Below are 15,129 nucleotides of genomic sequence, written 5' to 3'. Positions count from 1 at the left end.
ATGGGGTGGCAGGCCTGCTCTAGTGAGCCAGTAGCAAGAAAGAAAAGAGACTAGGGCTGTTAGCTCAGACTGAACAGTGACCTTGGGGTTTGGAGTGGAAAAATCTGGTGGGGTCTCTCCAAGTCTGTGGATTATGGAAGTCCTGAGCTAAAGTTTGACCAAATTTTCAACCAAATCTAGAGGAGAAGCCTATGAGTCAAACTTGGTTTATACCTCTGACCCTACCCTGTATTGGGCAGAGTAGTTAGGGTTTCTTAATAACTTCTTGTCTTTCAGGATAAGATTTTAATAGTATTTAGTCCATACTTTAAATAGTATTTAATCCATACTTTCATTCAGTCTTTACTTAGATTGACATTTTCAAATCCTAATACTATGTGTAAATTAGAAACAAGAAATTGTATTTGGCCTGTGAACAGTGTATATACCATGTGGAGAGAGGGACAACCATGGTACTTTATACAGAAGGGAACCAAGAGGAATTCACCACCTCTCTTTTTATCAGATCATCAGGAATCAGATTTGCTGATGTGTCCTAGATGCTGTTTTGCTTTGTTTTTTTTCCTTCTAAAATATGTTATCTTTTTTTTGAATACAGCCCAAGCCTAGTATGCCACGTCATGCCACTCCCCGGATCCGTAGCCGAAACCTGGCTGCCCAGGAGCCAGCCAGCGTACTGGAGGAGGCCCGGCTGAGGTGACACTGCTCGTGGGCCCCTTTTAGATAGGCAGAAATGGGACTCTGCTTTCATTCACATAAAACAAATAATTTGTGGGGTGCCTGGGTGGCTCAGTCAGGTAAGCGTCCAATTCTTGGTTTTGACTTAGGTCGTGATCTCACGGTTTCCTGGGTTCGAGCCCTGCATCAGGCTCTGCACTGGTAGTGCAGAGCCTGCTTGGGATTCTCTCTCTCTTTCTCTCTGCCCCTCCACCACTCGCACTGTCTCTGTCTTCCTCAAACTAAATAAATAAAACTGAAAAAAAAATTTTTTTTTAGAAAAACAAGTAATTTGTAGTCATTTGTGTACATAATAAAGGTAGGGAATAAAATGAACATGTGTGTTTTAGAGAGAAGAAACCCTTCAAGTCTGGGTGAGCTAATGTGGACAGGTTCTTGAAAGAGTAACCTTCCAGTCTACTGCCACCACTTGCTCAGGGATAAAAGGTGACTGATGAGTCAGAACACTGCTTCTCAGTTTTGGTACCCTTTAGAACTATGCAGGGAACTTTTCAAAATACATAAGCCTAGATCATCAGAAAACAAGTAAATCAGAATCTCTTGTGGGAGATTCTGATTTGGGGAAAGCTCCCCATGTGATATGTACCCATAGTGAGAACCTATGAGTTAGCTAATTTGGATGGAGAAAGGGATTATGAGGCGAAATGAAGAGATTTGAGAATGAAGGCATTCCCATGGATTTGTGATTGGGGTTTCATGTGGAAACTATAGATAATCCTTTCCCATTTGTTACTGAGTATATGGTGACATATTCCTGAAGTCCTCCTTTTCCTTTATTTATCACCAATTATAGGCTGCATGTTTCTGCTGTACCTGAGACTCTTCCCTGTCGGGAACAGGAATTCCAAAACATCTACAACTTTGTGGAGAGCAAACTCCTTGACCATACGGGAGGGTGAGTCCTGCTGAGGCAGATAAGACGGTCAGGGGGAAGGCCCCTGCTAGCATATACCATCTCAGGTGGCACAGTCAACCAAATGGTCTCTCCCCAGTGTCACAACAGGCAAAATCGTTGCTCAAACTTAAGGCTTCTAAAGCAGCTTTTGTTGTCCACGTAATTCGATAGGAATAGAAATTCTGTCTTTCAGAGAAAATGAAAATACAGCATTGCTTGTAGAATGAATGATTCTGTATAACCAGGTCCTGTTCTGACTAGCTTCCAAGGATGGCCCTTATTGACCCCATCTCCCCATTTTAGGGGTCTGGGTCCTTCCCTCAGCACATATCCCCATACCTCTAACTGGCAATAGTGTGAGGCAGCTGGCACAGACCTAGCCCACAGGTCCTCCTTTCTTGCCATAGGTGCATGTACATCTCCGGGGTCCCTGGGACAGGGAAGACTGCCACTGTGCATGAGGTGATACGCTGCCTGCAGCAGGCAGCCCAAGCAAATGACGTTCCTTCCTTTCAATACATCGAGGTCAATGGCATGAAGCTGACAGAACCCCACCAAGTCTATGTGCAAATCTTGCAGGTGAGTAAAGCTGTTTGGGTTTTTTGGAAAGTACAGTTTCTTAGTGGCACATGAAAAAGGAAAGGTTTACTTAATTTTGTGCTTATTTCTATGTTTATGATGTGCCAGGTGTTGTCCTTTGTATGAGGTAGCATGGGCAAAGAAGGCAGGGACATCAGGGACCTTAAAGTCTAGGGGCTGGACATGAATTACTGCAAGCCGGGACTTATTAATATGGCAAAAACTGTTTGCACACAGGAGGTACTGTGGCAGACTAGAAAAGGGATTAGAGGTAGCTGGAGTTTGAACTTCACTCTCGTATTCATTAGTTGTTTTCTTGGAACAAGTAATATCCAGGTATAAACAGTCATGCCGTAATGATTTTGAAGAGGCTTCTGGGACCAGCCTGTGGCTCATTTGCATTCCAAACACGGACTCTGTCCTCTCTTTTGGTACCTTCTCGTCCCTCCAGGTTAAGGTTGAGACTAGACTAGAAGGCAGAGTTTAGGATACTAAAGTCCTCAGACTAAATTGCTTCCAGACTCGATTGCAAATTTAACATCAAGCTCAGGGGAGTAAAATCCTTACCATTTACCACACCTACTTTTCCCCCCATTGCAGAAGCTGACAGGCCAAAAGGCAACAGCTAACCATGCGGCAGAACTGCTGGCAAAGCGATTCCTCACCCGAAGGTCCTCTCAGGAAACCACCGTGCTGCTCGTGGATGAGGTACGGAGGTCCCCACGGGAGCACCGCAAAAGTGGCATGGTACTTGACTGTGGTGTTCCAGGGGCAAATGCTGGGTTGTGGGGGGAGTCCTGCCTCCCTTCTTTCATCCTTCATTCATCTGAGCCTGTTCTTTGGTGGTGAGAGGCATGTATTCACGGACTTCCTTGCTGCTTTCGTGGTGTGACCCTAGAAGCACATGCAGCTAAAGCAGGAGTAACAGAGCTTCACTCTGGGCCCTGGCTCTGTGTCTATGCTTGATCTTGACATCTCTCTCCATTTACTGGCAGCTCGACCTTCTATGGACTCAGAAACAAGACATAATGTACAATCTCTTTGACTGGCCCACTCACAAGGAGGCCCAGCTTGTGGTCCTGACCATTGCCAACACAATGGATCTGCCAGAGCGCATCATGATGAACCGGGTATCAAGCCGACTGGTAGGTCCTAAGGCTGTTCTCAAGCTGTTCTTAGAGATCCATAAGCTGAGTTCTAAAAAATGAATACACAGAAAACTAAAGTAAATGAGAAAAGTACAAAATGTGATTTCTGAAATTCTTACATTTAAATTAAATATGTCACCATTGCATGATTTTCTGCAAACCCCATCTTCTTGGGTATTCTACCTGGGCACTCTTAAACTGCACAGAGCCCTAAGGGTCTAATAATTTATTAAAAATATTGAAGCACTCAGGGTGCCTGGGTGGCTCAGCTGGTTAAGCATCCAGCTCTTGATTTTGGCTCAGGTCATGATCCCGAGGTCGTGGGATCGAGCCCCACGTCAGGCTCCATGCTGAGTGTGGAGCCTGTTTGAGATTCTCTCTCTCTGCCCCTCTTCCACTCATGCACTCTCTCTCTAAAATAAAAACTATATATATACACACGTGTGTGTGTGTGTGTGTGTGTGTACATATATGTATGTATATACACATATAAGCACTCACCCCTGCCAGGCAGTGTTCAAGCATGGAGCATAGCAGTGAACAAGGCAGACACAGCCTCTGCCCTCACAGACCTGGTGGTTCATCAGGAAGCACAATATCAAGTACTTACAAGGGTGATGAGTGAAGCCAGGAGCTGTGCCTGTGCTTATTGTAGAGCCCAAGATGGTCACAACCACTGTAATTAGAGCACCTCTTCCTTCATCTACTTCTAAATGATTCTGGTAGAGGGTTGCCTGGGCGGCTCAGTCGGTTAAGTGTCTGACTCTTGGTTTTGGCTCAGGTCATGATCTCACAGTTTTGTGAGTTTGAGCCCCGCATCAGGCTCTGTGCTGGCCGTGCAGAGCCTGCTTGGGATTGTCTCTTTCCGTCTCTCTCTGCCCCTACCCCACTCATGCTCTATCTCTCTCAAATAAAATAAGTAATGATTCTGGTAGAATAAAAGTTGTTTTAAACAAGATGAAAAAATACTTGAGAACTACTGTTGCCCTGCAGGATACCACTGGCCATTGTCAGTAGTGAAAGGAACTGGAATCTGTGGCAGTCCCAGGATGAAATGTGTCACGTGTTCTATGGGACTTGGGAACCAGTTTGGGAACTTGAGGGTGGCTGTCCATCAGGACTGTCAGAGTGGGCAATTAATGAACTTATTTGTCTATTATCTTGTCTTCCCCAGGGTCTTACCAGGATGTCCTTCCAGCCCTATACTCACAGCCAACTGCAGCAGATCCTAATATCCCGACTCAAACATGTAAAGGCCTTTGAGGATGATGCCATCCAACTGGTAGCTAGGAAGGTAAGTCACTTTCGGGGAGCTCCTGCTTGCACCTACAAACCAGGCGGCAAGTCTTTGCCGAGCACCTGCCTTGTGTTAGGTGCTCTGAAGATGAAGAGAAATTTACAAAGTCCTATAAAAATAAATACCAAAAGTAGAAACAAAATTGGGAACAATTCCTTAACCTTCTTACTGTATAATTAATTAGCAGGCTGTGAGTGTGGTGGGCTTATATACAAACGAAGATTAATTGATTCAGGTAACAGGCAGCTTTGTATAATGAAAAGGGTTGTATAGGCAGTCAGGTAGCAAACCTGGTTTAAGTTCTGGCTCTAATACTTGATAGGCATTGGAAGGTTATATGAAAGTTACTTAAAAACTTCCTGAGCCTTGGGGCGCCTGGGTGGCGCAGTCGGTTAAGCGTCCGACTTCAGCCAGGTCACGATCTCGCGGTCCGTGAGTTCGAGCCCCGCGTCAGGCTCTGGGCTGATGGCTCAGAGCCTGGAGCCTGTTTCTGATTCTGTGTCTCCCTCTCTCTCTGACCCTCCCCCGTTCATGCTCTGTGTCTCTCTGTCCCAAAAATAAATAAAAAACGTTGAAAAAAAAAATTAAAAAAAAAAAAAAACTTCCTGAGCCTTAGTTTTCTTTGAAAAAATGGAAATAATAATATGAAATAATAAATAAATAAATGGGAATAATAATAATAGGGAATTAAATGAGATCATGTCTGTAATGTGCCTAGTAAGGTGCACACTCCAGGATAGGTGTGAGGTATTGGACATGCACATCCTCCAAGCTCACTGGGAGAATGCCAACCAAGACTCTTCTCCAAGGCTGCTGAGGAATAAAGTAGTTTAAATGTCTGCTTCAAGCTAAGTGCAAGAAACCACACATCCACAGCATTTCAGCACTTAAAAGAAATACAAACTTTTTTCTGGTTCTTCTTGGTTGAAATGATCTGAATTCTGAGTGCCTATAGCAGCACATGTAATGCCAGCTCAGAGCTGGGTGCTGGGGTCAGAGGCAAGCCAGATACGGTGCTTGTCTCTAATAAGGTTTGCTTTCCAGGAGCAAGATCCTCAAAGTTACCATCTAACCTTTCTGTTAGGTAGTTTTTCACTTTTGCTATCATGCACTTTCTAAAAGTTCTTTTCTCTCTCTCTCTCTCTCTCTCTCTCTCTCTCTCTCTCTCTCCGAAGGGTCCTTTTTTCTTATGCTGTTCTGTTTATTTGAGGTTGTCTTCTCACTTTTCCTCCAAGATGCTTTTGTCTTTTGAATTTAGTCTCTGTCCTGCATGGTTGGAGACTTTCCTCAGATGTCTTGGTTGTCCACTCTGGTGTATGAGTAAAGATTAAAAAGCTTTTGGGAGCGCTGAGCATATGAGTGGGGCTTGTTCTCTGGGAGCTTCACTGTGGGGTAATCTGATTGGGCCAATTTCAGTATCTCCAGTTCTTTCCCATTAGGATAGGCAGATTTCCCAGACTGGGTGTCCCAGGTCCTGCCTGGAGGGCAGTATTCTGGGAGTGGGGGAGGTAGGCTGGAGTCAGGGTAGAGGTCTTCAAATCCAGCATGCAAACAGTAACCATTTATATCTAGTGAGAGACATCCCCTCCCCTGCAATAATACCTAGTGTTCCCTGGTTCAGAGACTTTTTATCTTTATTTGAGAATAAATCTCTGAACTCATGCCATGGCAGAAGAGGGATAATCTCCCAGGCAAAGAGTTTTATGGAAACAGTACAAATTACCAAGGCACAAAATTTTCCTACAGAGCCCTAAAACTTCCTCAGTGGCCCTAATGTTTACCCAGCAGCATGAAATGGGGGAGGGATCTAGGGCAAGGGTCAGCAAACTTTTTCTGTGAAAGTCCAGGAAGGAAATGTTGTAGGCTTTTTTTACAATGGTCTCTGTCACCACTATTCACCTCTGCCCTTGCATCTTGAATGCAGCCATGCACAGTATATTAAATGAATGCTCACAGTTGTGTTTAATAAAACTTTTTAAATGTACAAAAATGTATGGCAAGCTGTAGTTTGCTGACTCCTAATCTAGGGCATCAATTTCTTAACTTTCAACCAGTCCTCCTTATTTTAGCCAAACATCCCCCTTTACCTCCAGTTCCAGTATCACTATTGTCTGAGCATTTTGAAGATATATAGTGTAGCTTCGATTCGTTCTTGGATTCCTTAATACTGGCTTAGGAATTGGCTTTCTCTGGTCTGCAGAGTCAACCACTACTCTGCCAACTTACAGAATTGGCTATTCTGTAAGCCACTATTCCCCCTGTTGTTTCCCATCCTTTTAGGGTTCTTGGTTTCACAAGGCATCGAATTTAGATGCTTTTTTTACTCAAAACTCTTGCCTGTCATTTCAAACCTCTCTTCCATTTCTTTACACATAAAGAAACAAATGTATCTTATGTTCTGTATCTTACCTGAGTCTTTGTGGATCTAATCCTACTGATTACTGTTTCCCTGCATATGTGCCCTTGTTTCCTTATTTCTGGGTCTTGAATTTTTTTGTTGTTGTTGTTGTTTTGTTTTTTCTATTGTATGCTCATGTTCCTTAGGGCTTTCTCTAAGAATTGAGGACTGGGTTGAAATTAGTTCATTTAGAATTTGTTTTGTTTTTCCTTCTGTCAGTTACCAAGGGCCACTATCAACTGGGACCGTTTTTAAACAAAATTCTCCACTTGAGGTTTTTAGGAGACACAACAGAAATTTGGGCTTCAAATCCACGGGAAGGCTTGTAGTTATAGGTTGGTTTTTACACCTACCTAGCACCAAGGTCTAAACAGGCCATTTTTCTTGCCATCTCTTGTATGATGGGTCTTTCATTCACCCTCATGCTGAGGCTGTATTGGAGGTCACAGCCCAAGTTTATACAGGGTCTTCTGTTAGATTCCATATTGGATGGGCCCTAGCTTTTCTTTCGTCTCCTGCACCCCAGAGCAGTTAAAAAGGGGGATTTATGGTCATCAAAGTTTGTGGATAAGAACTGGGCAAGAACTGCTTTGGGTGTTTTCTTGCTTTCCAGGGTCACCTGTTCACTTTGTTCTTTGTTCTTTGAGGTAGCTCTTGAGTCCATGTTACAAGCCACTACACGGTGCTGCTTCACAAGGCAGTGGGAATGGTGATTGGAGGGAAGAAGTGATAGGTGGAAACATCCATGGGACATCTTTACCAACTAAATGGGAAATTAGAGAAAGGAAGAATATAAACTGATACTCCTGTTCTTGTCTTGGGTTACTAGAAGAGTGACCTTTAGAATGTCTTAAATTTGCATTCTGGAAACTAATATACACAAAACATTTAAAGACTCCTATATGGGGTGCCTGGGTGGCGCAGTCGGTTGGGCGTCCGACTTCAGCCAGGTCACGATCTCGCGGTCCGTGAGTTCGAGCCCCGCGTCGGGCTCTGGGCTGATGGCTCAGAGCCTGGAGCCTGTTTCCGATTCTGTGTCTCCCTCTCTCTCTGCCCCTCCCCCGTTCATGCTCTGTCTCTCTCTGTCCCAAAAATAAATAAACGTTAAAAAAAGTTTAAAAAAAAAAATTTGAGTTAAAGACTCCTATAATCTCACTTCCCTCAAGTGACTGCTTTTAATCTTGGTGTGTTGTGTATTTATATGCCTATACAATTTGCTCTTTTAAACTTAACATGGAATTTTGGAAGGAAGTAATCATTTCAGGATGTTGTCAGGCAGGACACCGTTACCTGTGATTGTTGTTGGGCAAGTGGTGGGGATTGCTGGCCGATATTGGAATACTGAGATCCTTGCAGGCTGCAGAGTCCAGGAATTCCCTCTGTGAAATTTAAAGTGCAAGTGGCTTTCTGAGTCAGTTTGGCAGAGTACAGGATTCCCTGTGAAGGGAATCTGCATGTGGAAAGAAAGGAGCAACAGTGGAGTTGCTGGCATTGTGGGTTGGTCTGATTCATCTAACCACAGAATCCTCTGTGTCCTTCAGCTTTGTGGCTCCCTTCCCTCTTTTTTTTTTTTTTTTTTTAAGTTTTATTTATTTACTTTTTTGAGAGAGAAAGAGCACGTGTGCATGTGCCACATGAGTGGGGAAGGGGCAGAGTGAGAGGAGACAGAGTCCCAACATAGGGCTGTAACTCACCAACCAGGAGATCATGACCTGAGCTGAAGTTGGACGCTCAACAGACTGAGCCACCCAGGTGCTCCCATATCCCAAATTTTAAATAAAGCTGAGAATCCCTGCCCTTTCCATTATGGATTTATCTGTAAACCCAAAATAAAGGTTTGGACTAAAGGAAGAGTCCCAGGTACGTTTTAGTAATTTATACCCGGGCTTCCACCAGGTTCCTACTGGGTCTAAGTACATAACATCAGGCTTAAGCCCATTCTCAGCGCTGCCTTTCCTTTTTAGCTGAACACAGAACCTGTTGGTTTTTCTCCTGGGCTGAGATGGTAAAGGGACCTCAAGGAATAAAATATTCCCTCTTGTAGGTAGCAGCCCTTTCTGGAGATGCACGACGCTGCCTGGACATTTGTAGGCGTGCCACAGAGATCTGTGAGTTCTCCTGCCAGAAGCCCGACTCCCCTGGCCTGGTCACTGTAGCCCACTTGCTGCAAGCAGTAGATGAGATGTTTTCGTCATCATATATCACTGCCATCAAGTAAGTTGCTTCTAATGGATGTGGATAACAATATTGTACTATGATTATGTAACTTGATAAGTATAGCTGTAAAGGCAATTATATTACAATATACAAATGTTTCAGAGTAACACATTTGTAAATCCTAAAAGTACATAATGTTATATGTCAAAATGTATTCAGTGTTTTAAAAAGTAAGATTCTTTTGCTTCCTGACCCTGGACCTTCCTTGGAAAACCTCTGGAGAGGTCCACATTCTAGGAAGGCCATAGAAGTTTCTAAGCTTTTACTCATTCAGAACTGCATTTACTGAAGACACTGTCCTTTTCCCTCCCTCCCCCACTTCTTTCTTTCTTTAAGTAGGCTTCACACCCAGTGCACGGCCCAGCATGGGGCTTGAACTCACGACCCTGAGATCAAGACCTGAGCTGAGATAAAGAGTCAGACGATCAACTGACTGAGCCACCCAGGTGCTCCAGACACTATCCTTTTCTTAAGGGGCATAGTCTACAGAGAAATAGAAATGCAAATCTGGGGCACCTGGCTGACTCAGTCAGAAGAATGTGTGACTGTTGATCTTGAGGTGAGATCAAGCCCCACATGGGATGTAGAGATTACGTAAATAAAACTTCTAAAAAAATAAAAGAGGGGCGCCTGGGTGGCTCAGTCGGTTGGGCGGCCAACTTCAGCTCAGGTCATGATCTTGCGGTCCATGAGTTCGAGCCCTGCATCAGGCTCTGTGTTGACAGCTCAGAGCCTGGAGCCTGTTTCAGATTCTGTGTCTCCCTCTCTCTGACCCTCCCCCGTTCATGCTCTGTCTCTCTCTGTCTCAAAAATAAATAAACGTTAAAAAAATAAATAAATAAAAGAAAAACTAAAGAAATGCAAACTTCGTACAGGAGGAGAACTGTGACCACTTACTGAGTGAAGTAAAGTGCTATTGGACTAGTCCTCTTACACTGAATGATACACTCTGCTCATGAAATGAGTGTGCTGGTGTATTTCCAGATACAGTTGCTGTGTTGCCTGGCTTCCAAAGTGGCATTTTCTATATCATTTTGAAACTTTAGGGGGTAGGAGAAAACTTGCTGAATAATATAGGAGAAAGTATTTCCCAGTTTTTTCTTCTCTTTTCTCTAAAGACAGAAAAACTTAATATTTGACTTTTCTCTGGGCTGGTGGTATAGCCACTTATGAGAATTCACATCTCATTTTCTTTGAGAAACTCCTCTGTTCTGGAACAGAGTTTCCTGAGAGCCATACTTGCTGAGTTCCGCCGATCAGGACTAGAAGAAGCAACATTTCAACAGGTAAGTGATTTTTTTTTTTTTTTTTTTTTTTTTTTTTCCAAATCCTTCTAGATTTTGGTTTTGGTGTTTCTTAAATGGGTGGGAATTTCAATCACTGTGTAACAGTTAGTCTTTATTTGTGCCAACCTGTTATGTTACAGAATATCAGACCAACACCTATTTTTATGTGATATTTTTATTTAGTTGTATGAGAAGAGACCTTTAGCAACTGGTTTCTGCATATTAGATTGAAGGAGTACTATGTGCCAGATACTGTTTTAGGAGTAAGAGATTTAAAGATGAGTAGGAACAAGAGATATTGCCCTAATAAAGCTTGTGTGGTGGGGATAAGGCTCTCAGAATGACCCATTTTTTTCTTTAATTTTAATTTATTTATTTTATGTGCTAGAGAGAGAGGGCGAGGGGACCAATGAATATGAGCAGGGGAGGGGTAGAGAGAGGGAGAGAGAGAGAATCTTAATTTAATGGAAAATTCCATTTTCCAGAGCCCCATATGGTGCTCTATCTCATGAACCATGAGATCATGACCTGAGCCCAAAATCAAGAGTCTGACACTTAACGGACTGAGCCACCCAGGCCTCCCCAGAATGACCCATTTTAAAAACAAATTAGACCAATCCAAACCTCCTTTGAGCATAGTTTCAAGTGTATCAAGTAAAAGGAATCACTAGGGCATGTGCCTTAGAGTTCTGTTGAAAACTAGTGTCCATAGGTAATGAGCTGCCTTAAAATATTATTGAAGGTGTTTGAGTGTATACCTGGGAGTGTATATGTTTGTGTGTGTGTGTCACTATGTTTTAGACATACAAATGGAGAGGTCAGGAAAACATTTTCCTTCCAGCTATTTCTTTACTTCCTTTCACGTTTTCTTTAAATTCTGTTTTAAACATTTAGGTGTTGGTTATGTTTGCCCATTATTGTTCTTCTAGGGCCTGAGACAGCTCTTCTGTAGAAAGCAGCCTTCATTTCAGTTTGTAAACATTTCCTGAACATCTGCAGTGTGTCAATCCTGTGATGTGATCCAGGAACCCTGAGCTGAATTGGTCAATATCCCTGGCTCCTGAGAAGCTCCCAGCCTGGATGGGAGTGGGGGTTGGGGTGATTTATAAATAGAATAAGAGTGACCAGGAAGTGCTTCAGACTTGCCTGACACACTGGGGCGCTTTAGGAATCTGTTTCCCATTATCTTCCTGCCTGTCTTGTGCAGCATTCTTCCTGGACCTTTCTGCTTTTCCAGAGGTCATGCTTTAGTACCTGTGTGCTATTATCTGCTAAGGAAAATACCCTTGTAGTAAAATTTAACCTGAATTATGAAAATCTCAATTGGAACTCTCAATTCTCCCTGGAGACTAGGATTGTTTGTATGAGTGACAATTACTAGATATTTTATATCCATTAACACATGAGGGATGTGGCAGTATATTTAATAGATAAAACTGAAGCTCAAAAAGTGAAATCACTTGCCCAGGGTTGCATATTTAGGTGAATGGTAGAATCAGGATTCAGACCTGCTCTGATTCCAAAGCCAGAATAGCATTCTGCCCCTGCATTTGTGCCCCATTGGGGCACCTGTTGATGCTTTCAGGGTATTGAGTATCCTGGACAAGAAGTGTCTGACTTTCCTAAAAGAAGAAATAAATGATCAGGTACAGAATCAGGACTACCTTTCCTCTTAAACTTTCTGACATTTGACCTCAGATTTGCTTTTTGTTTCTAGGTATACAGTCAACACGTGGCACTGTGCAGAATGGAGGGACTTCCGTACCCTACCATGTCAGAGACAATGGCAGTGTGCTCTCATCTAGGCTCTTGTCGCCTTCTCCTTGTGGAGTCCAGCAGGAATGACCTGCTCCTTCGTGTGCGGCTCAATGTCAGCCAGGATGATGTGCTGTACGCGCTGAAGGAGTGAAGAGCTTCACAAGGAAGGACTGTGATCAGATGTTTTCGAAGAGCTTGATTTCCTTTTTCTAAGCACATCAAATTGTAGCAAAGTATACTGAATGGAAATGGCTGTCTTGTATTTTGGAATTTTCCATTAAATAATTTGCTTTTTCTAGAGTGTTTGAGAAGTTTGCAGACATTACAAACATCAGATTATAAAACCAAACCATCCTTCCTACTATAAGCCCTCCTTGTGATTTTTATTTGTTAGTGGCCCTGCCATTTACTTAATGGTAAGGTGGTATATACACAATTATATGTATCTGTATAAAATAGTTGTGGAAGAATATGTAAGAAATTGGTTACATTGGTTCCCTCTGGACAAGAACTAGATAGCTATGGTCAGGGATTAGAGGAAGACTTACTGTATGTCATGTATCTTTTTAACAATGTAAATATAACAAACTTGGCTTATAAAAAAGAACTGCTGGAAATAATACCAGTGACAAATAATCCATACCAGCAAATAGCTAGAAAATATAATTTTTAAAAGTTATCATAAAAACAAATATTTAAATAAACTTAGAAGGCACAAAATATAAGGTATCAAGAAGTATATGTAATAAAGAGATGTAATTAATCTCTAAATACAGATCTATTGCAGTCAAAATCTTGGCAGGGTTTTTTGTGTTACTTTGCAATTCTCATATTTATATTTCCAGCCAACAGTGGAACGGACATCTAAAACCTCCTTATGATGTAATAATCATGCCAGGAGTGTTTGACCCAAATCTGCTGATGAGAAAATTATCAGATAAATCAAAATTGGGGGAAAATATTACACAAAGCAACTGTTCCTCTTCAAAAATAGTATCACAAAAGACCAAAAAACCATGGGAGAATAGGGAAATGAGACATGGCTAAATGTACTGTGTGAAACTTGATTGGGTGTGGACTTAAGAGATACGATTATAAACAAAACTATGGACTATATATTATGTAAGTATTATGTAAATGTGAAACTTTGTGAGTGGAAAATACCGTAGTTATGTAGGAGAATGCCCTTGTTCTTAGGAGAATTATGATGAAATATTTATGAGTGAAATAGAATATCTGCAAATCTCAATTCAGGAAAAAATATGCACATATATTTATAACTGCATATAAAGGAGGATCCGTATCAGAATGAAGAATTACATAATAAAAAGGAAAAATGAGTCATCTACAAAGTAAGAAACCTGAATGACAAAAAAAATGGCAACATAGTAAATGAGACTTGCAAGCCAAAACATTTCCACATGTTTTAGAGAAGGTTTCCATGACAATAAGGCAACAACTGGAACCCAAACGCCCCACTGATGGGAATATAAATTGAAACTACTTTGGACATAATTTGGTAATATCTAATCTGGAAAATGCAGAAATCCTATGAGCCAGCGATCCCACTCCTACCCTAAAAAACATGTGTACCCCAGGAGTTGTGTACAAGAATGTTCATTGTAGGGGTACCTGGGTGGCTCAGTCAGTTAAGGTCAGACTTTGGCTCAGGTCATGAGCTCACAGTTTATGGATTCCAGGCCTAAGGCGGGCTATATGCTGACAGCTCAGCTTTCCACTCTATTGTACTGTTTTTTTTTCTTTTCTTTTTTTTTTTTTTTAATTTTTTTTTTCAACGTTTATTTATTTTTGGGACAGAGAGGGACAGAGCATGAACGGGGGAGGGGCAGAGAGAGAGGGAGACACAGAATCGGAAACAGGCTCCAGGCTCTGAGCCATCAGCCCAGAGCCCAACGCGGGGCTCGAACTCACGGACCGCGAGATCTTGACCTGGCTGAAGTCGGACGCTTAACTGACTGCGCCACCCAGGCGCCCCAGTACTGGTTTTTTTTTCTTAAACTGTGGTAGGCACCCTCGTATTTATGTCAATTCACACAAAAAATAGGAACTATTTATTTTGAGTACCTACCATGTCCATGCATGCACTGCTCTAGGCACCGGAGAGAACTTGGGAGAATTTTACGCTTTTATGGAGCTTGCATTCAAGCAAATATTGTAGATCTGTGTATATATTAAATATTTCATTATAAAACGTTTAATGAGAAGAAATATGGGAGTGAAACTTCAACTTTTTTTATTTTTGAAACTTCAGTTTTAAAGTGGTAAAGACTGTCTCCTTGGAAAATCACCCAAAAGCAGTAAGGAGATGGAAAAGCCCTTTGTCCAAAAAAAACTGGGAGATTTTTTAAACCTCTAACTACAAACCGCAAAACAGTAATAGCTTAAAAGTTTGGAATTTAGGCAGGTGCGCGTTGCAAGATTTTAAGATGAAGATTCTCTTTAACGCCCCATCCACCCGCCATTTCATCGCCCTGCTGGTTATAGGCGTTATCTCGGTTTTAAACTGAAGCGACTTCATGAAGAGGTTCAATGAACACTGCCAGTCTTATCTTAGGTGTTCAACCCGCCTTCTGACTGGAAAAGGTACATTCAGTTGCTGAATGATTAGGAAACAAATGGTGAGCCCCATTTCTATTTCTCTAGACTCATTTACAAAGACAACACTGACGAGGGTGGCAAACAAGCCCCGCCTCCATTCAGAGTGGGGCGGGGCGAGGGCGTGAGGCCATGTAGGTCTGGAGAGTGTGCGCCCAGGAGCTTCATACTGGGTGTAGGGGAGGAAGCATAGCGAG

The 15,129-nt window shown here is 42.4% G+C and overlaps 1 protein-coding gene across 3 annotated transcripts in view; it reads left to right on the top strand.

Annotated features, from left to right (window-relative positions):
• The window catches only part of ORC1 (origin recognition complex subunit 1), a 32,872-nt gene extending 20,256 nt beyond the window's left edge, over positions 1-12,616 (top strand). For 2 of the 3 annotated variants that reach the window (XM_043574961.1, XM_043574960.1), the window contains 9 exons: positions 599-696; positions 1,532-1,633; positions 2,041-2,212; positions 2,813-2,920; positions 3,208-3,357; positions 4,535-4,654; positions 9,100-9,269; positions 10,471-10,558; positions 12,276-12,616. In XM_043574961.1, coding sequence (XP_043430896.1) covers positions 599-696; positions 1,532-1,633; positions 2,041-2,212; positions 2,813-2,920; positions 3,208-3,357; positions 4,535-4,654; positions 9,100-9,269; positions 10,471-10,558; positions 12,276-12,467 — 1,200 coding nt within the window. In that variant the 3' untranslated portion in view covers positions 12,468-12,616. The remainder of the gene's footprint in view (positions 1-598; positions 697-1,531; positions 1,634-2,040; positions 2,213-2,812; positions 2,921-3,207; positions 3,358-4,534; positions 4,655-9,099; positions 9,270-10,470; positions 10,559-12,275) is intronic. The other variant, XR_006296584.1, reaches the window with a different exon arrangement.
• Positions 12,617-15,129: the final 2,513 nt, after the last annotated feature.

Source organism: Prionailurus bengalensis, chromosome C1 (assembly GCF_016509475.1).
Source record: "Prionailurus bengalensis isolate Pbe53 chromosome C1, Fcat_Pben_1.1_paternal_pri, whole genome shotgun sequence".
In the NCBI taxonomy this organism is placed as follows: domain Eukaryota; kingdom Metazoa; phylum Chordata; class Mammalia; order Carnivora; family Felidae; genus Prionailurus; species Prionailurus bengalensis.
This window is presented reverse-complemented; position numbering and strand designations above follow the sequence as displayed.